General features: G+C 37.9%; 1 protein-coding gene across 3 annotated transcripts in view; it reads left to right on the forward strand.

Moving 5' to 3' along the window:
- Positions 1-2,487: 2,487 nt before the first annotated feature.
- The window catches only part of pdlim5b (PDZ and LIM domain 5b), a 34,063-nt gene continuing 13,647 nt past the window's right edge, over positions 2,488-22,903 (forward strand). The window contains exons 1-3 of one of the 3 annotated variants that reach the window (XM_085279604.1): positions 2,488-2,692; positions 6,656-6,761; positions 16,565-16,716. In XM_085279604.1, coding sequence (XP_085135730.1) covers positions 6,663-6,761; positions 16,565-16,716 — 251 coding nt within the window. In that variant the 5' untranslated portion in view covers positions 2,488-2,692; positions 6,656-6,662. The remainder of the gene's footprint in view (positions 2,693-6,655; positions 6,762-16,564; positions 16,717-22,903) is intronic. The other 2 variants (XM_085279606.1, XM_085279605.1) reach the window with 2 other exon arrangements.

Raw genomic sequence — 22,903 nt, forward strand, 5'->3', positions numbered from 1 at the left:
ATGTCATCAGCTGTGTGTTATCCTTAAACTCCTACCCTAAAATCCAAGCATGAGATGACATGCAGTTTCACAGGATGTGAAGATCAAAGCTTTGCCTCTAGAAATGGTAACATAGATGTGTATCTAACCAAATATTACAGTATAAAAATAAAATACTGCAATCTAAATCATATTGTAATCTGTTTCATGCTTATCAAAAGTAAGATTAAGACAATAGGTAATTTTTATTTGTGCTAAAAACGTGAGACACATACAATGATAGACATGCATACTGTAGGCTTGTGAAACAGTAATCGGATCATTGTGGATAACAAAATAAAATACTGGCACACTTCTGTCCTGTCTGAAACTTTAGCTCTGGGTATACTGATACTAACTGCTTAAGGGCCTTTAAGTAACAAACAAGTATAGGTCTAGGCAAATCCCTTCTGCTTTCATTTTCAAATGACATTGCACCCTCTGAAATAGATTTCTACCCTGAGGGCATAAATCACGTGGTATCTTCAGTCAAAGTCCACAGTGCCTGTGGATGTGAAGCATTTTTCTGACCACTAGAGGGCACACTAACACTAAAACCTAAATCACTGCCATATTACAGCAGCCACATGATAACAAAAATCTAATTTATAAATGAGAAAAGGCTTTATTGGTTATACAATCCAAATCAATGCAAAAAGAGGCCTTAAACTCACACAAAGGAATTTGTGTGGGCTTCCTCTGTGAATATTTTACATGTATTTTACATGTATTTTAAATTTTAAACATTAATGCAGTTTTTTTTTTTTAAATTCCCACCACAAATGCAAAGCAGGGATCAGTGATGTCTCCGCTGATAATTCAAAATGTATTACAGCATGTCTGACCTGCACACTGGTACGCCACACGTTAGTGGAAAACATGATGACATCGCTCAGTGATGCAACAGGGGAAGTCAGTGCCCTGTCAGATGCTTAAATATTTCTTTCATAAGATCATGCAAAAGTATCAGCCTCATACCTTCCAGTAACCACTGACAATCAGCTACTGCTGAATGACTAACTTTCCTTGGCTCAAAAATGCCAGTGAGACTATTTTAACTTCTTCATTTTTGCTGCAGGCCTAAATCTACTGCTGTGCGATACTGCAAAGTTTGGCATTAATCTAATACCAAGTAAATACAGGGGCAGTATTGCTGATACCAATACTGATACAGATACAAAGGCAGTTTATAGGGGAGCTTGTCATGACTTGTGACATGACTCACTGTTCATTTGCAATTCCTGACCACATTTTAATGATCATTTTTTAATATTACACAATAATTAGTTAACACAACAAAACACACCTTTTAGCTTTTCATGTATTTTTTTTCTCTGTAATGTAAATGTATCTGTCTCCAAAACACTTTGGATCAACTTCTTTTGTTTAAGTGTGTTACAGGCTATACATAAAATAGACATAACGGTAAACACAAAAAGACATTTCACGATGTGAAAGTTTGAGGTCCTTCTTTTTCATTCCTAAAAAGAAAATTAATTTAACACAATTCAACGGGCTACACACATTACTGAATTTAAATGACAGAAACAAAGTATTGATTCTGTCAATATCAATCTGGTATCGATACTATTGATATTTTGATAGCATTCACTTGTGACTAAATCCACCACAGAGGTAAAATTATTGTTAATTAGACCGTTACATCAGGCAAAAAGTTAACAGGTTGTAAATGAACCAATTTAAGAAGCTATGGACACAAATTTAAGTGATACTATTATTTTGGGTCCTTTAAAAAAAAAAAAGAATTCATTTTTTAAGCTTTCATACAACACAAGCTAGATACTGTCTATTTGTCAAAAGTGACTAAAAACAAAACAAACAAACAAAAAAACTGTGAAGATGGAACAGTTTGGGGTTTTTGTGGTTGTAGTAGGCTCTTTCACGAGTTTGAACTCTGTTGTAACTGCAGAGGTGGAGGATTTGATCTAAATATCGTGTCAATACCAGCGTTGGTACTGGTATCGGACAGGATCAATACTTACTTAGGATCGATACTTAGCTTCTAGGAAGTTTCTAGGAAGTTCAGTATGTAGCTCACTGAAAAGTCCAAAACTTTTTGTGTTGACTGTTCTATCTAATTTATTTATAGCCACTTAAACAACAGAAGTTGAGCCAAAGTGCTTTAGAGACAGACACGTTTACATTCCAGGGAGAAAAAAAAGAAACATTTCAAAATACATAAAAAGAAAAACCCCTGAAAAGCCTCTTATCTTAAGTCGTGGTCATTAAAATGTGTTCAGAACTTGTGACGATTCATGTCATAAATCATGACGCACTACATAAGCTGCTTTTTTACGGTATTGGTAATAGTATTGGTGACACCGGCCCTGTATTTACTTGGTATCAGCACCGAGTTTTGCAGTATCGCATACCACCAGTTATCAAGTGTGCACTTGCAGTCTCATCCACTGTGCTTTTTATTCACCACCACTCACCTGCACTGCCCCAGCACTAAACAAGCCCACGCCTGCAGGCAGCCGCGTCGCCCCCAGTGAACCGCCTGGCGCGCTAAAGCCCTCCTACCCGGTAGCCACATAGGTTTGGCTTTAACGCGGAAGTTTCAGTTCCGCTCAGTCCAGTTGTTCAAAACTGAGAAGGGACTAAACACACTGCTGCTTCTCTCTCACCACCAAACCCGGCTCCACACAGCAAGGTGAGTTCTGCGCGGCACATCTCGCCAGTTTTCCTAGTAACAATTCAGAGAAAGTTACGCTCGCTATTTTACAGCTTCATGTTTCCGTTACAAAGCATTTCCAAGAAGAATAACCGTATTTAAATTTTCAGTCCTGCAAACGGAGTAACGCATTTGTTTTACCCAGTTTGCGTGAGAACGGTTTCAAGCAGGCTAAAAGTCCATGTGGAAATATTCACCATTATATTAAACATGTGCTTTATTGTGTCTGAGAGCTGCTAAGAGACTTTTGGTTCGGCTTCATTTCGCTTCTCTTACCTCCTTCAGAGGGGACACATGGGTGCAAACAACCGTAGCTGTTACTACTAGTGCACTCATCGCGCACTGTGAGGCAGCACGCTAAATTAAAAGGGTGCATGTTGAAAAGCAGGCTAGAATGTTGCATGTTTGATAAGAAGTAGCTTTTAATTTTGACATTGTCATTTATTTATGCAAAATGCAATCATTTGAGTATGAACAATTTCATGTGATCACCATTGCCTGGGTGTGACAATGCAAACATACTCAAATTAAGTGAGTCAACATATCTTGCAGTAACTGCACAGGACAAGCGTTTGACGTGCAGACCGTTTAAAGTTTCCTTCTTCTGACCGCGTTACCTGGAGATCACATGTAGGAAACCAGACTTGACACAGCTGTAGTTTGACATGCTGGGAAAGCAGTTTGTGAATGCTATTTACATTCAATGTGTGTGATTCGTAACTGAGACTGCTTTCCTACCATGAATGGAATTTTCATTTTGAGCTTTTTATTTTGAAGCCTCTGCCATGTTTTTTTTTTCTTTTTTAAATCTTGCTACAAGCAGGAACTGACGTTTGGAGTTACATATAGATCTAAATGTAAGTCAAAGTGTGATTTGGCTCACAGGTTTTGTGAGGCCACATGTGCAGTAACATACAAGTTTTACTGTTTAATGTAAATCCAGGAACTTTTGAGTTCAGACTGTGTGGTTAAGATCCAGGAAGTTAAATGACATCTAAGTACATTCAATTGCCTGAGCCATAACTTGATAGCGTGATTGTGCTGAAATGTTTATCAGACCGAAAGCAGCATTGTGATAGGAACTTGAACGATTTAAAAAAAAAAAAAAGGCTCAAATTTGTCCCCTAACCAGTTTAGAGAAGGTTTGACGTTAGTCTTGTTAATACTTTCTCATGCCTAACTCAATTGCTTTTCTATGAAGACATTAAAAGGTGTGTCTGCTCATGTCTATGCATGATATCACTGCAGACTGCAAAACAAGCAGCAACATGAGATGAGCGTAATGTTTGTTCTCTCCATATTAGGTAATGTGACTTCAGTCAGCGTGAACCAGTTTTGCAGTATTTTTGCTTTCTTGAGACTCCTGAAAACTCACACTGAATGAATAAGTTAAACAACTGAGAAACTTCAGGCCTGCGTGTGTGTTGCCAAGACATCATTTTCTGGGTCAAAGATCTTCCCGTAGCACAGACGGTATTTGTTTGTTGTGTCCTGTCACTATCCATAAAATGATTTCTTTGTCAGCGTTGGAGGTTTAGCGAAGTGAACTCAAGTGGGATAGTAAACAAAGCTTCTGGCAGTGTCAAAGGTGTGGTTGAGTTCCTTATTTTGAGGTTAGGAAGCTAGACGCTTTCATGTTCTTGTTTTTGGAGCTCTGTTGGTTTGTGTAGCTCTGCTGCGTTACAATAAATTGTTAAAGAATAAGACAAACATTTGTATTTGTGCTGAAAGAATGATTTATTAGAATATTTATCAAATATGTTTCTCATGTGATGCTGTACTTTGACAAACTGAATTGGGTGAATGCAGTTTATGGAGTTTATATTTAGGAAGGGATTTTTCATTTTAGCCAAAAATACACTTCCTGGCTCACAACTCAGCCTTAGGTCACCCTGAGCAGGCAGACAGCTGTTTTCAATCAGTTTGAGTCTTAATATAGACTTGCATATTTTTCCTGTTGATTAGTTTGGCGTGATAATATTATGTTCTACAAATAACAGAGCTATGGCCACATACCCAAAAAGTAAGTAGGTAGATAGATAGATAGATAGATAGATAGATAGATAGATAGCTATAGTAAAACTCAATTCACGTACCTTTAATTTCTCACAGTTGCCACTACAGCAATGACTACGAGTGTGTTTTAATAAGTTCACCAAGTTGACAGTCAATGTTTTTCATTGTCATGTAAAAATGTAGCCTAATGTTTTGTAAAAACACAACCCAGTCATATATTTTAGAAGAAAAATTACATTTAGAATGGCGTTAAAAGAGGTTAAAATGCCGTTTTTTCTTTCAAGTCACCCTGTTTACCTCATGGAGGTTTTGTGACAGCTTGCCTTACCTGTCCTAAATACTGCACACTACTGCTGTGTGTGTGCTTTGTGCTATTCAGGTGTTCACCTTCTCCATATCACTTTCACACATGATTTTAAGGCTCCCACCCCTCCCAAAGGTCTTTTGTGTCCTCTTCTTTTAAGGGCTCGTTCCCCTCTGGGCGTGATGATGAGATGATGTGCGCAGGCCAACACTCTGATCTGATTTATGTCTAGTACAACTAACCAGGTGACGGGTTCTAACAGGTGCTGCTTTGGCCCTTAGGGAACTTGTAATGGTAGCATGAATTATGACACCAAAAAGGCATAGCTCTGGGATGACAAGGCATTATTATTCATGAAATACCCATTGGGGAAAAAATGCAAAAAATGTGAGAATATATATTTTTTTAATGCCTCTTTTTCACACCAGGCAATGAAATTGTACACAGTACGAGTTACATTCTCTGATGTGTTTCAGCTGCCAGGTTATGTCCTTAAAGGGAAATCTTCTCCATGAAAACCAGTAATAAAAGAGAAAGTTATTCAAGTACAAAGAATGGTTACGGATCTCATGTCAGACCCTTAGTTGGTTAGAAAACCGTAGCTTTTTGGGTTTAGATGTTTTTGAAGTTATTTGCTAAAAAATGTGCTTCCATATTTCATTTTCTTGTAATTAAAACATACAGTGTGTGACATATAATGGTTGTGGGCTAGGCTTTAATGCCATATTTTTGTGTCAGCCTGTTGGCTCGGGTAGAGATTAAATGTTTCTTACATGATTTGTGGTTTTTCAGACTTGCCCGATCTGACAGGCACAGTGACAGATTCACTGCTGTTGACAGAGTTGCAGTGATTTTGTCTCTCACACACACACACACACACACACACACACACACACGCTAGAAAAGCATATTTTGCAAACATTCCAGTTTCCTCAAAAATCAGTCTAATGAATTTTATGAAGCGCTAAATCGTAACATGTCACTGGATTTAACCTCAGTCTCACTTCCAATAAATGTTTGCCGCTTCAGTCTTTTAGGGGAAAAGGAATGCATGACAGGCAGGGCTTAAACCAGTGAAACTTAATAGTGCGTGAACTACATGACTTGCACCAAGTAAGTTTTGCTCAATTAAGTCCTACTTTCTTACTAATTTCCATGTACAAAATTCACATAAAATAGCACATTTGGCCCAAACGGTGATGTAGGTGGTGTCTCATTTAGCCAAAAAGGATGGCGGTGCAAAAAAGAAAATCAAACTGTTGCCAGTGAATTGAAGCTGATGTCTAACAAGTCTCTGGCAGTGCAGGGTATGCCTTTTATTAACTCCCTTCGCAGGCTTAGTACACTCATTCTGTTACACACCACACTTGGGATTAAAACAAGTTTTTAGCAAGATGTGAATGCAGATGGGGTATTTCATCCCTCATCTGTCGATCCTTACAGCCCTAAACCCCAGGAATGAAAAATTTGACCAGTCTTTCTATTAGAAAAAGAGTGGTGCATTTATAAAAATGCTTCTTTGTTGGATCATGTGTAGACGAAAGTGTGATTATAATATAACAGCCCCAAAGTGAAGCTTCAGAATATTGATTTGAGATTGGTATGTGTTGTTCTGTTTCTAGGTACATCATGAACACCAACTACAATGTCACCCTGGATGGCCCCGCCCCTTGGGGCTTCAGACTGCAGGGAGGGAAGGACTTCTGTCTGCCCCTCACCATCTCACGGGTGAGTGGGACGGACACACACACACACACACACACACACACAAGTTATGCATGCTTCACTTCATGACAGTCACTTCAGAGGAATGCTGGTCATTCCTATTATGCCATTTGCCTTGTCACTGACAAAAGTGTGTGTGTCATTTGTCTCATATGTGGCACTCAGTGCTGCATTTAGACACTTTTGTTAACACTTCATGCCCCTGTCACTCTATCTCCAATGACCTTTACATGCGTCACAGCAAGGTCATGGCTATTGTGAAAATAATGTGACGGGACATTATTTTCACAACATTTGTCAATTGGAAAAAGTCCCTTGAACCTCACGTGGTTGCTCTGGAAAGATTTGGGGGACGCGGCGTATAGGTGTTAACGGCTGATGAGCGATAGTGCTAAGTGTGCTGACCTTTGCTGACCGTCTGCTGTGGACGCATAAGAACCTGTCTTCAAATGTCTTAACTGAGTGAAACTCTAGAAAGCCACAATGGATCTGTAATAACTATTTAGGACTCGAAGTCACATAAATTCAGAAGTTGAGTGGCCGTATCCTTTCAAGTCCTGAGCTGGCTGATGGATGGCCCGCTGTTTAAAAAGTATGATTGTTTATGAGGTCTGGGCCTCAGCCTACACACAGACATACTGTTTAGGTACACAGTGTGAGAGGATTGTGTGCAAATTGCTGTGGTTGCTGCAAAAATTAAAGGAAGCCTTCAGTGCAGCTCACTGTTTGCAAAGTCAGAATCTATTTCTTCCCAAGGACATCTGAGTTGTCTTTATTATAGTAGCCTTTGCTGTTGTAAAGTAGGATGATAAGGAAGCAACTTGTCCTCTGTGTTTTGAGTGCAGCTGTGCTTCTGTGGGCAGTATCATTTAGTCCCCACTATATCCTGTTTTGAAACTGTAATCTCAACTCTATGACAAAGGTCAGTCACTTTGTTTATTTGTTAGTGGCAGGATCAGTTACAGAACTTTGAATATCATGTGAGGAGAGAAATGACTTTTCTTCTGTGTTTGACAATGTAACTCTGAGAGCATTTAAAAGGCCAGCATAGCTTCCCCGTCTATTTTTAGGTTTTGCAGCTATGATAATAACGGCATGCAGGACATAACGGCGTTGTTGTCAGCAAACCTTCTTGTCATCACATCTTATAGTACAAAACGCATCCACACAATAGCATTTTTCTGTCTATCCGCCGGAGAAGCGCCCGATAAGACATCGTGAACGCTTCCTGACCATCCAGCGTAGATGTCAGTGAAACTGTTGGGAAGACAACGTTGGAGAAACGTGAACATTCACACTAGAGCACGTTTGCTGTCGCATTTTATTTGTAGTGTGAACAAGCAGACAAAAAAACGGATTTGATCCAAAAATCGGAATTGAGCATTAAGACCTGCAGTGTGAATGTACCCTTAGTGTCATTCCTGTGACACATTTTTGTCCCACCACATGACCAGTGAATGGCTTAGATTCTTTTTTTGTTATTTTTAAGGCACCAGGAATAAGCTTAATCCTCTTCTTTGATTATCTTAGTCAGAATCTTGTGGTCACAAATGGCACTGCCTATAAATGATTGTGTGTACGGTAGTAGAGCGGTATGCCATCCGTAAAATTGTCAGAGCTATCAGCTCAGTTTCCAGGTTAGTAAAGGTCACTGTTAAGTTGGTAGGCAGTACATATGTTGAAACATCTGCCAACAGTTTAATCATTACTTCAGTTCCTTCATTAGATGAGTGATGAGAAAATTGCGTTGACCTTGAGCTCATTTTAAGGTTCATTACAGATCCACAATGTTAAACAGACTTAATTTGGAGTGAGACTTACTTTGTTGACATCACATTATAGCGTGCATGTATTTTTGCTTGAATGGATGAGATTGCTGTGGAATAATGATGTAATCACTTTACATATGTTTACCATATGCACATAATTCAAAGATTATACAAAGAAAATGAGGGTGGTCACAAGAACACAGCAGCCTGTTGTTCTGATGCCTTTTTGAAATTTTGCTCTTTGAATGAGTGTTGAAAAGATATATGCTCTACATGAACATTTTCTGTTTTTTAAAAAAGGCAGGATTGATGTGCACCTCAGGTGTTAGAAAAATTTGAGTGAGTGGATATGTAATTGTTTACGTAACCTTCCAACAAGGCTGCGCACTGTGAAGAGTGGATCACTTAATACTGTATGGCTGATTTATGGAGCAGGGATCCAGTTGTGCATATTACTTGTGTGCGTGTCTCTGTTTCTCCATCCATGGCAGTCTGTGTTTGTTCACTTTTTAGGCATATCTTCACAGGCTTTTGAATCTTTAAAAGACAGAAGAAAAGTGCAATTATATCATTACAGTCTAAATGTGTTGAGTCACCACTCATTGCTTTATTCTTTGCTTCCAAGGACCCAGACTTTTTTGTATTTTTTTTTTCAAAGTAGTCTTGATCAATAGTTCTTCAGGCTTTCTGAAGGTTTTTCAAAGGTTTCCTTTGGACATTGGCTGCTTTTTCACCCATTTTCAACTCAGTCCTTGTATCTAAACATTTTTACAGGAATATTTGGGTTTTTTTCCCAATTTGTTGAACCACTTAACACTGACCTATGGAGTGAGGAGTGAATTAATCTTGTGTCTACATATAACAGGCAACTTGGCAGTGCATTTTAAATTGTATCTTTGGGTACTTTATTGCTAGCATCCAGATCATCGGTGTATATACGAAGAGATCTGGAGAGAGGTACAACAGTTAGTGTCTACAGCCATCTGTAAAACACAGTGGAAGTACACATTTTGATCCACAGTGTAATACCATCTGGAAAACATTTGATTGGCAATGGCTTCATTCTTCAGCACGACAAGGATCCCAAACACACTACCAGTGCAGTGAAAGCACACCTGGATAGACAAACACACAGTGGAACACTATCAGTCATTGACTGGCTTCCTCAGTGTGGGATCATCCTGACAGAGAACGGAACGTAAGGCAGCCAATATCCAAAGAAGAGCTTTGAATGTCCTTCAAGAAGCCTGGAGAGCTATTCCTGAAGACTACTTAAAGACATGACAAGGAAGCTTGACTAAGTGAGTTCAGGCTGTGTTGAAGAATATATGACTTTCAAGCTTATTAGAACAATCTCAAATTTTTGCCTCTTATTGTATATTCATGTATGTTTATGTGTGTTTCAATACATTGCTGCACTTATTTCTCATTTTCCTAACAGAATATAAAAAAACAGGAAGGTTGACTCAAGACTTTTGCACAGTACTGTAATTCTGTTACGCATGTCTGCATCTATCATGCCTGCTTGCTGGGTCATTTGAGGGTCACCACAATGATTTTTTTCCCCCCTTTCTTTCCCCCCTGACCCCTCACTTCCTCCTCTTGTTTTGCATGTTTTTTGTTATTGTTGTTTTAGTGGGTTGTGATGCTTTAAGGGAAAATAATAGAAACTCATTTTGGCCCTGTGTTTACTTTGAGCATTTCCACCCCAGCCAAGAGTACGTGTATTGTCAAGCACCACTGGCATATCACATTTATGTTTTTGTTATGGTAATGCTACTTTGACACTGAAAGGAGCAGAATCTGATGGCGTAGTATATCTGGGCAAAAACTTCAACAACACAGTAGGTACATTTTACAGTTTGTGCATTCACGTTAGGGAGGGGAAGTTTTCTTATGGTACGATAATACTGTTCATGTATTAATAGAAAACTCCCCATCGAGTAATATATGAACGTTCGTGTTTTGAGTCTTCAGTAAGAAACTGTGAAACTATTGCTCTTTTTGCAAGTATTGTGAATATTTTTGGTTTCCAGCACCCTTCACTGCGCTCTTTAATTTAACTTTAAACATGTTCTTCACTCGCCAAACATTCCTCTTCACAAACATTTTTCTTAGCCACTTTAAAAATCCAGTGTTTCAAAGGCTAACCAAAACTGCAGTTTAACTGCATCATACTTGTCACACCTCTATAAAACATTGTGAAATGGTGAGCATAAGCTCCAGTGACAAAGAGCTGCTTAAAATGTTTTCTCTGGAGTCAAAAGAAGAAACATTTCTCAACTAAAATGCAGGTGGTTCAGAAAAGACACTTATTTGAGGGTGTTGTATTATTTTTGGCCACATAAGGATCAACTTTAGATATTGTTCTCAAAATGTTCATGTGAACTTGTCATGGCATATTTACGGCAACTGTTGAAGTCCAAGTAACAGGAAAAAAAACAATTCTCCTGGTTGCATAGTATGCAACCAGGAGAATTGTTTTTTTTTTGTTATTGCTACACAGTATTTGAATCTTGTTAAGCTCTTTGGATAAAGGATATTCTTGCTGTCTGACTATAAGCCATAATTTATGGCTCAGCCCAGGCCCAGAAAACATAAAAGCAAGCATTTCAGGAAACCATTGAGACCGATAGCTTGTGGCCTTTGTTGCAAAGCACTAAACATTGTTTTGCATTTTTTCTTTGTATAAAATCTCTTGAGCTTTATTACATAGAAACTAAAATGTAGAAAGCAATTAAATCTACCCAATATCGCTCAGTTTCATGATAAATACATGAACCTAAATGCTACAAAGTTCTTTTAACATTATGTGCTATATGCTGTTGTGTTTTCTGTCAGTCCTATTCCAGTGAATGTGAAATCTCTATAATGCCTTGGGGGAATTTCTTCATATTTGGAACTAGTTTCTACTTGAACTTGAAGTTAAATCAGAATTTCGCAGTCAAACCATTTTTCTTGGCCGTCCTTGAAACTTTTATACACTAAAATGCTGAACAGTAAACTGGTAACGTTTTAAAAAGTCCAAGCTTAACTTGCACTGTGGTATTATAGCTCATGCAAAACCACATTTCCTGCCATTACTCAATGTTATGATTCAGCAACAGAGAAGCAGATTGTGACCATATTTCACATTTATTTGGATACTTAATGGGTGACACGAGTCTTTGGTCCCCACATATATACATATAACTGCAAGGTCTTAATTCTGGTTTAAACAGTCTTTCAATATGTGCCTGTTCAGGTTACATATGGGTTTGTTGGAAACCGTTATTTGTAGTATGTGTTTGATCTCTCCGGTGTCTGTCTTGAGTTGTATTGCGAGCATCTGCTTCCAGTCTCCCTAACGTTACATGGCAAAGCTATAAAGGATAACTAAGCTGTCACTTGATTTTGATTTAGATCACTCACACTTTTTTGGATAAAGTATATTTAAAAGTAAATCTACTTCTTTGATTTGACTTGCCAGTTTCCATGAACTAGAATAAGCACATATGCAATAAATGTATTGAAATGTTAGGTGACTACACATTTTTAATTTTAATTTTATTTTTTTGCCAATTCTGCCATTAATGCGTTAATGTAGCAGAGCAGTAGGTAAAAACTGAAAATGACCGTGCCACTTAGTTCAATAAAAGTCCAAAAAAATCCCCTTTTTATTAATTCATGTAAGAGTTGCACAAATCATAGATAAAGGTAGAAACGGGCACTTGGCTTAATCCTCACCATGTCTAAAAGCCTTTTCATATCATCTGGCTCAGCAGTGTTAGTCAGCCGGGTTTGTTTTTGACCTGACTGGAGAGCATTCAGTATTCAGTGCAGGGTTGGTACTGCTTTGTGTGTTTTGTTTGCGTTGCCATGGCGATTTGACTAAGACCTCCTTGTAGGTCTGCTTGGCATCTCGTGCTTTCTAGCAGCCAGACTGATGCAGAGCGAGACCGGGGTCAAACCATGACAACCGCTTTCTACCTCTGTTCAAGTGCCCTTAATTGGGATGTTTGGCTTAAAGGAGAAAGAGTAGCTACAATGTGGTCCCCTCCCAATGTATGCTTCCTCTCCAATGATGCATACTCTTCCGCTTTACTGTTTGAACAGTTTGTGCAAGGTGTTGCAGGTGTGCCATCTTATTAAAGATGACGTCTTGACAATGAGCTGTACTGTACGTGTTAGTTCAGCAGGTTGCTGCACACTGTGCTGTCAAATAGAAGAGACTGTGCTGTAAATATTTACCTTTTGGGGAGCTTTAAAAGTAAAAAAATTTTATGTGGAATTGTTTTCTATCACTCCTATGGACTGTTAACCTTAGGGCTGTATTGTATTTTTGGCATCTTTTCAAATAAAATCTCAAACATGTATTTAGGCTCTTTAAGGTTTTCTATTTGGTGTTCCCAAATCTACAGAAGGAGGTCGACACACTGTATTATTTGCAGGAAAGAATAACACAGGAGTTTGAAAGCATGCTCGTCTAAGGCCACTTTAATAGTAAGTACCAGTAAGAGGAGGTCAGTTTGCTTCATCATGTGCGTTTGTGATGGTATAATTTTAGGTCTGGTCTTTTCCATATAAGGTACTCTATCTTACACTATCCTATAGAGACGTGACATTCATCTCGCAAGCCTGCCAGCTCTTACCACAAGACACTTCCTCCAACATGACTTCCCAGATGAAAAATGACCGCAACCTTCTTCCTTACTCCATAATTTCCTTAAAGCCAGGAAACTAGACACTGACCAGCCAGGGGGATGATTGCTAACCCCATAAAATTGGAGTGTGATCTTAAATGCGTTGTATTATCATAAACACACCCAGTTTATTCAATTTATTATTGACAGAAGAAGTGCCTTCCTCTTCTTCTAGGAAGAGTTTTTCCTGAACTTAAGAAAAAAAAAAGGTGGTGTAACAATGAAATCATAAATCAGTGGTATAAAAATACAGCATTGAGTTTAGTAAAGAATCCAAGAGTATTAAGACATTTGGCACCAACAGACTCCAGAGAGGGAACGCATGTGTCATAAATTTAGCTGTAAAAACAGAATCTTTTTTTTTTTTTTTTTTTCCCCCACCAAAATAAATCTTATAAATGTGTTTTCTTTGTCTTTGTTTGCATATCACTATATTAAGGATACATTAATAATTGTGAACAATTAAATGTGCACTCAATCTTTTAAAAGAAACTTTTTCCCTTTTTTCTTTGTGTCTCTATTTGATTATGACTTTACAATAGATGAAGACACATGGAAGCAATGGACATTTTGGAAACAGTGTTACTTTTTCTTGACTTCTGTTCCACTTGTGAGGTTTCGTAGGTGTCCTTTTTTGGTTTTGGTTTGTTTGAATATAGAGTTCTTAAAATGCTTTTTGTACCAGGAATGAATTTGGCGATCCCTGCACAAATCTGCCATGTATTGGTGAATTTAACTGCAGGCAGGATGTAGTAGTGCTGGAGTTAATACATGTTTAGTTGTAGTGTGGAACAACCAGTTATTATCAGTAACTCCACAGCAGTAAAATCACCAGTGTGGGAGGACCGCTGTAGCGCCACAGTCACACCATTATGCGGCTGGAATCCCATTCATGTAAACAAAGTTGGAAAAAGATGTCATTAACTTGGAAAGCACCAAATTTTTCAGATTTTTTTTTTACTCCAAGTTATGCTGTGTGAAACCCTTTTGGATGATTTTATAGCAACATTTGAAAAGAGGTTTTTGATTCCACACATTATGTAATATGGCCTGGATAATTGGATTTGGCGTAACACTTTGCTAAAACATGTTGATCTTTTGAGAGAACTGGAGAAGCACAGCCAAAGTTCCTGTTCATTACTTATCTCCGTTCCATCACGAGTGTCTCAGGCCTCTCCATTTATATTTATAGACCACACATGCCAGGGATTCTTACTGTGACACCTATTTGTTTCGTGGCCACATGGGAAAGACGGTGTTTGAGTGAAGGTTATCTCTCTGCTCTCTACAGACTAAAGCCCATCCGACAACGCATTTCTTTTTCTCAGAATATTACAAGAGCCTGTTTCTTCTTGTCTTGAGGTGCTGCATTTCTGAGAGCTTTCCATGTAAAGAGCAGTAGCAATCGCATCCTTACAAGGAGAGAACTTCCGATCTTGTTTTCCACCCTTTCTCTCTGCCTGACACTCACAGGCACAGGAAAAAAGAGACTCTGTTTAGTGGAGAGCAATGTCTCACGGTTGTGTGCATTCACAACCCCTCAGCAGCTCTTTGCTGTTGGCCTCCGGAGCTGTGCAGCAGATTTAGACATAGCTGGCAGATGTCAGTAATCTCTGAACAGTGCTTACATCACTTTTATTGCCCCGAAGAGCTACAAGTTACTTTGCTGAAAGTAAATGTGTCACGGGAGACTCAGAGGCACACCTGCCATCATTTACGTAGTCTGGTCTGTGTCATACATTGAGTCAGTTGAAGCTATGATTGTGTTGTGGCTAGTGTAGTGAGCGCTCTGCCTTTTGTTAGTCGTACTTCGCATGTGACAGCGCTATAGTTTTTCCTGGACGCTGGTATGGGTAGATCCATCTAAGCTGGGCATTTGACACTTTCTGCTATTGAACTAGTGGGAAACATGAGGAATGCACAGCTCCAGAGAAATGTGTCGGTCAATTCAAACCACTGTTGTCATTTCCTCATTCTTTCTGCCCCCCTCTTTCCCACTGTTTCCCCCTCCTTTTGTTACTATGAGAGCTCACACAATGGCACTTTCATTACGTTCAACTGGCTGCTTTTAGTGTTACTGATAACCTAAAGGTATTATCTAGCAGTGGTGAAAGTAAACACCTTGTTTGTCTTTTTCCCTTTTAAATCAGCTTTAAAATGATTAACTTAAAAGATAACTTGATGTTGAGAGATGAAAAACACGTGCATTTGGATACATGTAAATTTTATAGGTTAATACGGAGTTTTATGTACAAAGCTGGTACATTTCATTCAATAATCCACTGAATCGATCGACAAAATCCCTTCCTCAGGCTTCACACCCTCTTCGCTTGCATGTGCTGACACTTTCTGAGTTTTGCTCTTTCACAACATTAAGAGACCTTAGCAAGGCCAGCACAGGATGAGTACGCAGAATCCCTTTTCTGCCTAAACATGGCTGTACAGGTTTTGAGTGTGTTAAGAGTGTGCTGAGTGATTGATGAAGTGTACTCGCCCTTCTAATCACTGATCAGTCACCGCACCAGTCATGTCGTCATCATCATGTTTTTTTGTTTTGTGTTTTTCAATGTTGATTCCAAAAAAGTCCAGCATGATAGCAAGGGATAGAAAACCTAATAAAACTCAATTTAAATAAAAATAAGTGGATACTACATAAACAGCAGTAGCTGTGTTACACAGCAGGTAAACACGCAGATTGTGTGATGCACCCACAATTTTAATGAATGGAAGGTTGAATCAAGCCAAGAAGTGGAACCAAATAAAATTAACTTCTACAAGAGAGAACACAATCTGTGCATCAGCACCTTTTACCATCACAATAACAAATTACGCAAAAGGGAGAAAAAAAGCCTGGAGGGGCTCCAGGAATGCTTCTGGAAGTCCCTGCCTGACCAGGCGGGGACTTTTATTTTTATTTTTTAATTTTTTTTTTTTATTATTTTTGTTTTTTTTAATGATTAAAATGAAAACTTTCAAACCATATGGTTTTGATTTGTGGTCATTTGTCATTTGGTCATGTGAGTCATCTTTGTGGGAAAGTTTTGGCTTTTTTATGGGCAGATGGTTTTGGGTAGATTTAGAGTCCTCTCGCTGATGTTGTGATGTTGATGCTGTGAGGAGAATAAGATGACTATCTTATCTGACAATGGTTACATAAGACAGGAAGTGGAAAGGAATTCACAATAGTTAGTGATTACAAGGGGAAAAAACGAGCACAGTATACATGCATCATAATTACTGGTTAACATTCTTTCGCAGAGTTGTTTAAACTTAAATGCTATGTGAATAGCATTAATTTGAGTGCATAATGATCATACTTTTCTTACTGGTATTTTTTTTTTCTGCGTCTTTGCAGCTGACTGATGGAGGCAAGGCCACCAAAGCCAAGATGAGTGTTGGAGACATCATTCTGTCAATTAATGGGATTTCCACAGACAGCATGAATCACCTCGAGGCCCAGAACAAGATTAAGGCCTGCACAGGCAATCTCAGCCTCACTCTACAGAGGTAACTGCATGAAAATCACATCACTCACACATCTTGGGACTTCTTCAGGACAACCTATGAATTTCACTTACTTATGTGACTAGACAGACTTCCCTGGGACTCCCGTCAACATTTAGATTTTTATTAATATGCTGTTATAGCTGGTTTAACACAGCTTCAAAAGCACTATGAAGTGATTTTTCCTACTTGTGTGTATTGAAGCAAATTAAAAGTATTTTGACAAAAGTTATAGTAAATATTTTAAGGTACTTTTTGTAGGACAGAAAGGCTGACAACTGCAAGAAGCAGCTTGATTTTTAGAACTTTACTTTATTTGTGCTTTATTTAATTAGACATTTTTATTATTTAAAGCAGATGAAGTCTTGCTGTGCTAATTAAAACAGTTCAGTGTTTTTGCATTGAGCTGCAGTAAAATCAGTGGAAACTGGTTTTATTGGCATAATATTTTATTATATTTTTTATTTTAATCATGTAAAAGCCTTATTTATAGTCAACTATAGCATATAATAAATCATTTTATAGACTAACTTGACCTTGAATGCATTGGTATAAACATAAAATAATATACCTAAATAAATAATAATCAGTAATAAAAAAAAGTATTGTTTTATGGCTGGTTCATTACAGAAAAGTTTGTAAACAATAGTCTACAGATGTTTTTTTTTTTTTTTTTTTTTTCTGGCTGGTGTAACGTGTGGCACCAAATCTGCAGGAGGCATCCAGCTTTGTATCTGATCCTGCTGAGTTCATCAACTGTTTTTCCACTAATTTCATTAGGAAAGTATAAAATTCTGAGACCCACGAGGATATAAAAGTGTGGTGTTAGTGTTTGTTTTGTTTGCTTTTTTTACCAATATTTTTATTGATTTGTCTCATAAGCTAACAAAAGAAACAGATGAAAACAATATGATCCACAAACTGATAGTTTCCATTCCACACATGGCAAAACACATGACGGTGAAAAAGAAATGCTTAAAAATCACTTAAAAAGCAGCTTTCACGTAGTTCAAAAAGAGTCCATTAATCTTTGAAAACTTCAATTTTTTTGACATTGAGCAACTATTTTCTTTCTTTTTTCCCTCCATATACTTCTTCATTTCTAATGGGTTATCAGTCAGAATGCATGCTGAGGCAGGACGGACACACTATAGACACATTTCCCTGCACAACACATGTTAATCATCCTCTGTTCTCATAGCTGAGAGCAAACAAGCCTAACTCTATGGGAAAACACCCATAAACACACATTTGGAGTAGAAATGTACTGATGTTTAGAGGAATAAACTTATAAATAGAGAAAAATGTGGCTTTTCTGCCAAATGCTTGGCAACCATATCGCCACATCAGTGAGAAAAAGTGGCCTCTATCAGTTTCCTGACTGAACAGTCAAATTTGCTGTTTATCTTAATGGGAGCCATTCAGTTAATCTTCTGGAAGAGGAATGGAGTTGACCAGGGAAAGAATAGAATCCCAGGTTTTATGAAACTACTATGCTAATATAGAAGTGTAGGAACAGCATTAAAATCAATTTGAATTGTTGTAAATATCTCAATGTACTTATTGAACACAGAATTGCATTTAAAATATACAATACAATTTAATGTAGATAAGTACATTTATTGTAATGATCAAGATATTGGTAAATATATTAGATATCAGCAGATATTTTTGCATCCAGTTTGTGATACAGTAGGGAAAAAGAGGAGGGATTAAAATTAGCAATAGTGAAACTCTGTACTATTTTTATTGGCGAGTCTTTTGTCTGAATGAGATGAAGTGGTGAATCTAACAGTGCATACGAATCCAGCGAAGAGCGACTTTACTGTCACATAAACAAAGAGAGCCAAAGCAAGCACGCACACTTTCCAAACTATAAAATTTGTTGACAGAAAACTTAAGCCTGGTTTGCTTGTACTGTCATTCCATCACCACATCAAAGGAGAAAGGAGCCTCTGTGCTTTAATCGTGGGAAAACTGTCTGAAAATAACCCCGTCCTGCAGCTGTATGTAATCTAGTGCGGGTAATGGATGCGCAATGAAACATCAAACATTGCCATTTCAGAGTATACGTAAATGCACTCAATAAACAACAAAAGCCTTCCCTTTGCAAATATTACATTACATTACATATGCTGCTTATTACTTATCTTGTTGAGTGACAGAGTATTTGAAATGCTCTGTGCTTAAATACATTATTTATAGTGTACAGGGTGCATTATATTGGTTTGTATAAAAACTCTTAAGAATACTACAGTACATAAACCGATTAGTACTTTTATGTTGCTATTTTCTGAAATGCTTCAAACCCAGTGTGCATAACTGACACTTGGTGTGAAGCTTTACAATCTCCAATTATGTGCTACGATTTGATTGACAGTTTTGATCCTTGTTGATAAGACTGTTTGTGCCATAGCAACATTACAAGACTACCAAGAGATGATTAATATGGCAGTTAAAAGATTCCTATATTATGTCACTCTGAAGAATGTGAGCTATGAAAAACAGTTCACATAGAAGATATGTGACCATCCAAATAGCATTATTCATCTGACAACATTTAACAGTGCATTTTCTAGACGGCATATGTGTATTGATTTTCTATCAGGAGTTTGATATGAAAGAATATTATGGTCATTAATATCAAAGTCTAAAAAAATGACACTTTAAGTACGTTTAATCTTGCATGAAAATGGCGGTAAAGTTACTCTGACACGGTGACGCTGCATAGAAAATAGTTTAGTTTCTATTCTGGTAGGAGTGGTCTCTTCTAGGATGACAATGGCTCCCTTCATAAGACACCAGGTGTTACTGAAAGGTTCAGTGACTATGAAAATGATGTCGGTCATATGTTCTGACTGCTTAGAAGCACTCTCAGTCATTTAAAATGCCAAATTCCAGTCATCCAGTAGAATAACACAGACTTCTAAAACCATTGTCAGTGTCTTTTCTGGAAATGTGTAATGGCCCAACATTGTCTTAAGACACTTGTCAGGTATGGCATGCAAACTAATGATGGTGTTTAAAGACGCCAATTCCAAAAAAAGTTGGGATGTAAATGAATATCAGAATGCAGTGATGAATCTTATGAATCTGTATTTTGCTCAAAGTAGAACACAGAAAATGAATGACATATTTAAACTGAGAATATGTAACATTTTTAAGTTTCAAGTTTGAATTTAATGCCATCACAAATGTTGTGACACAACCAAATTTACCACTGTGTAGCATCTCGTCGTCTTTTAAAGGTCTGGAGACCAGTTGCTGGAGTTTTGAGAAAGGAACGTTGTCTCATTCTTGTCTGATAGTCCCGGGTTGTCTTTGTCATATTTTTTTGTTTCATGATGTTTCAATTGGTTTCAGTTGGTGAAAGGTCTGGTTTGCAGGCAGACACCCAGCACCCAAGTTCTTGTCCTACGAAGCCGAGCCATAAAGCCAATAGATGGAATACGTGGTTTAGCACTGTCTTTCTGAAATACGCAAGACCTTCCCTGAACAAGATGTCTGGGAACATGTGATGCTCTAAAACCTGTATATACCTTTCAGTACTGATGGCGCCTTCCCAGATTTACAAACTGCCAACTCCACATGTACTATACGTGCAATAAATAATGAGATTTTTAATCAACAATTTGTATACAGTTTTTTGCTTTTTCATAAAGTTCTGCCGATATATGGCCATCAAATTCAAACCTAACTAGTATATGACCTTTACTGTTACATTTTCTCAGTGGTACATTTTATATCTTTTCTGTTTTGTGAAGAAAATACTGGTTTATGAAATGTAAAAAATCATTTATTGTCCATTCTTCTTTTATTTACACTTAACGGTGTCCCAACCTTTTTGTATAGCTACCAATGTGGAAAAAATAGGTGATCACTGAAGTGAATTTACATAAGGGCCCGGAGGAATTTGAAGTCAAATTGCACGACTTGCTTCTACCACACATACACCGATTTCAATGCATTAATATTATTCTATTGTTGCTAGGTGAGGATAAACATGTTATCATCAGAAAGGAAATGAACCTTGGAAGTGCCCTTCCTATCCTGTTGTTGCGTTATATAGTAAGTCATAACAAATGACTAGGTGAGGGTGAGCTGTCATGGAGTTTCTGGCAAATGGATAAAACCGGTTTTATTTTCCAAGACTGTAGTATGAGAAAAGAAATTTAAGCATCTCTGTTTGCTCATTGTCAGAATGTCATTAATCCGAGTGGAATACATATTATTTAGTTTTGCGGTTTCGTGTTTTGAATTGGAATCACAACCAGGAAGACTCAGTATAATTATATTTAGTTTGGCTGTTTTTGTGGTGAATCCAGTCGCTTCTATGGTTTAGTTTTACTGGCATGCACATTTACACACAAGACAGCATTTGCTGAAAATGGTCATTTTTAATGACCTCAAAACACTGGCTGTCTAAATGTTTCAGACTGAGATCTTCCACATCATCTTTGTTGATGTGCACAGAGTAAACATGAAGAGTGGGCTTGAGTGAATTTTATCCTTTTTTTTTTTTTTTTTTTTTTTTTGTTCCAGTTTCATGGAAATCTTGTTGCTGACCAGCTAACATTGGCAGCTGTGGAAAGAAGTCTTAGGAAAGTATGATAATTGATGTTTATTTATTGTCACTGAAATATGCAGCACGGTGTAATAAAACACCATTTCCGAAAGCTTGTGGCAGGGTGCACCTGGTTCCAAAACCTCAAAGATAATACAGATCAGCACAGCCAGCCCCCGTGAACCACTCTTTTTGGATTTTCTTTTCCACATTTAACACTAACAGCGTGAGAATCCTTTTGAAAGGTGTTAATTGTGCAACTGCTATATTAATGATCCGATACAGAAAGTTTGCTGCCCAGAAGAACCGATCATTGTGCTTTTGATTGTTTTCAAAAAGTCAAAAGAAACCAATAAATGGGAGGGAGAAAGTAGAAAATTGCAAAAATATCCTCTTCTAACCAGAATCCTATGAATTTGGCATCACTTTTGCTATCATTAGATTTGTATCTGCAGCCTGTGCTTTAGCTGTGTTTTTAGCTAAACAGTAGTCACCTGCTAGGCTGCTCTGGAGTCTGTCTGCAGACACATCTATATATAGCCAATGTACACCCAACCTGTCTTACGCTGTTTATATCACAGGGAGATACAGAACAATCCAATGCAGTCCAAAGCCCTCACTTACTGCTGGCTTAGTCAGATGTGGTGTGGTGGTTGGAAGAAACGTAAGAAAGGATGAGGGTTTATTAAATTGCTTGGACACTGCTTTCAAAAAATACATTAACTAGAATCTGTTTATTCTGTTGTGGGTTCAGTGATTCATCCTTAAGGAAAATTCATTTTCCAGCATAAATCAACCTGGTCTGGATGTGACTTGGGTTTGCTGAATATAATCAAACTGAAATCTGAATATCTTGTTATGATGCTGTAGTTCACTTTTTTTGCATATTGCAATTTTCTTGCCAAGACAAGCGCACGCGATCAGTGAGTATCACTTTCACGTGTGGAGGAGCTGTAATATTCAGAGTGATGCACGTGCGAATGGTATGAATGTCCTCTATCAATCTAACACACGTGACAGCTGATATGGACAAGAGCGCAGGGTTCTGGCTCGGCAAATATACACACACCGGACGTGCAGAGACAGGAGATTACTATGTTAGTTAGTATCCACGCAACTGACTAGTTACATGCTGATAAGCTTTACCTCAGTGAGCAGCATGTGTGTGTGTGTCACCTATTTAAACCTCCGTCCCCACTCTTATCTGTTGTAACATTCACTATTTCCTCTTCAGAGATGCGCATTCATATTGAAATATGAAGGGGGAGGGCGCATGGACAGACAGGAAAAGCATTGTGCCAAACACATGCCGAGTTTTGCCATTGACCGGATAAGCTGGCTGCATAAAAACACAAATACAAAAAAAATGTTTTTTCCACCACATCCCCTAATGTCTCATATCTGTTGAACTTAGTTGTTTTCTTTCACTTTTTGTTTTTGTTCATCTTCTTTCTTCCATGTCTGACAAAACACATTGTGATTTCCACATCAGCTACAAAGTTCCAACAGTTTTGCACAAGTTAAACATAACAGGGCAGACTTCGTTCAGCAGAGGTTTTGGAATAATGTAACCTTTTGTATGCATGAATTATCCTCAGCCCTATCTTCCCATGTGTCATATCTGAG

The sequence above is a fragment of the Mchenga conophoros genome, linkage group LG7 (assembly GCF_057382185.1).
Source record: "Mchenga conophoros isolate Kocher_MC1m ecotype Shallow Benthic linkage group LG7, M_conophoros_male_GT1.1, whole genome shotgun sequence".
Taxonomy (NCBI): Eukaryota; Metazoa; Chordata; class Actinopteri; order Cichliformes; family Cichlidae; genus Mchenga; species Mchenga conophoros.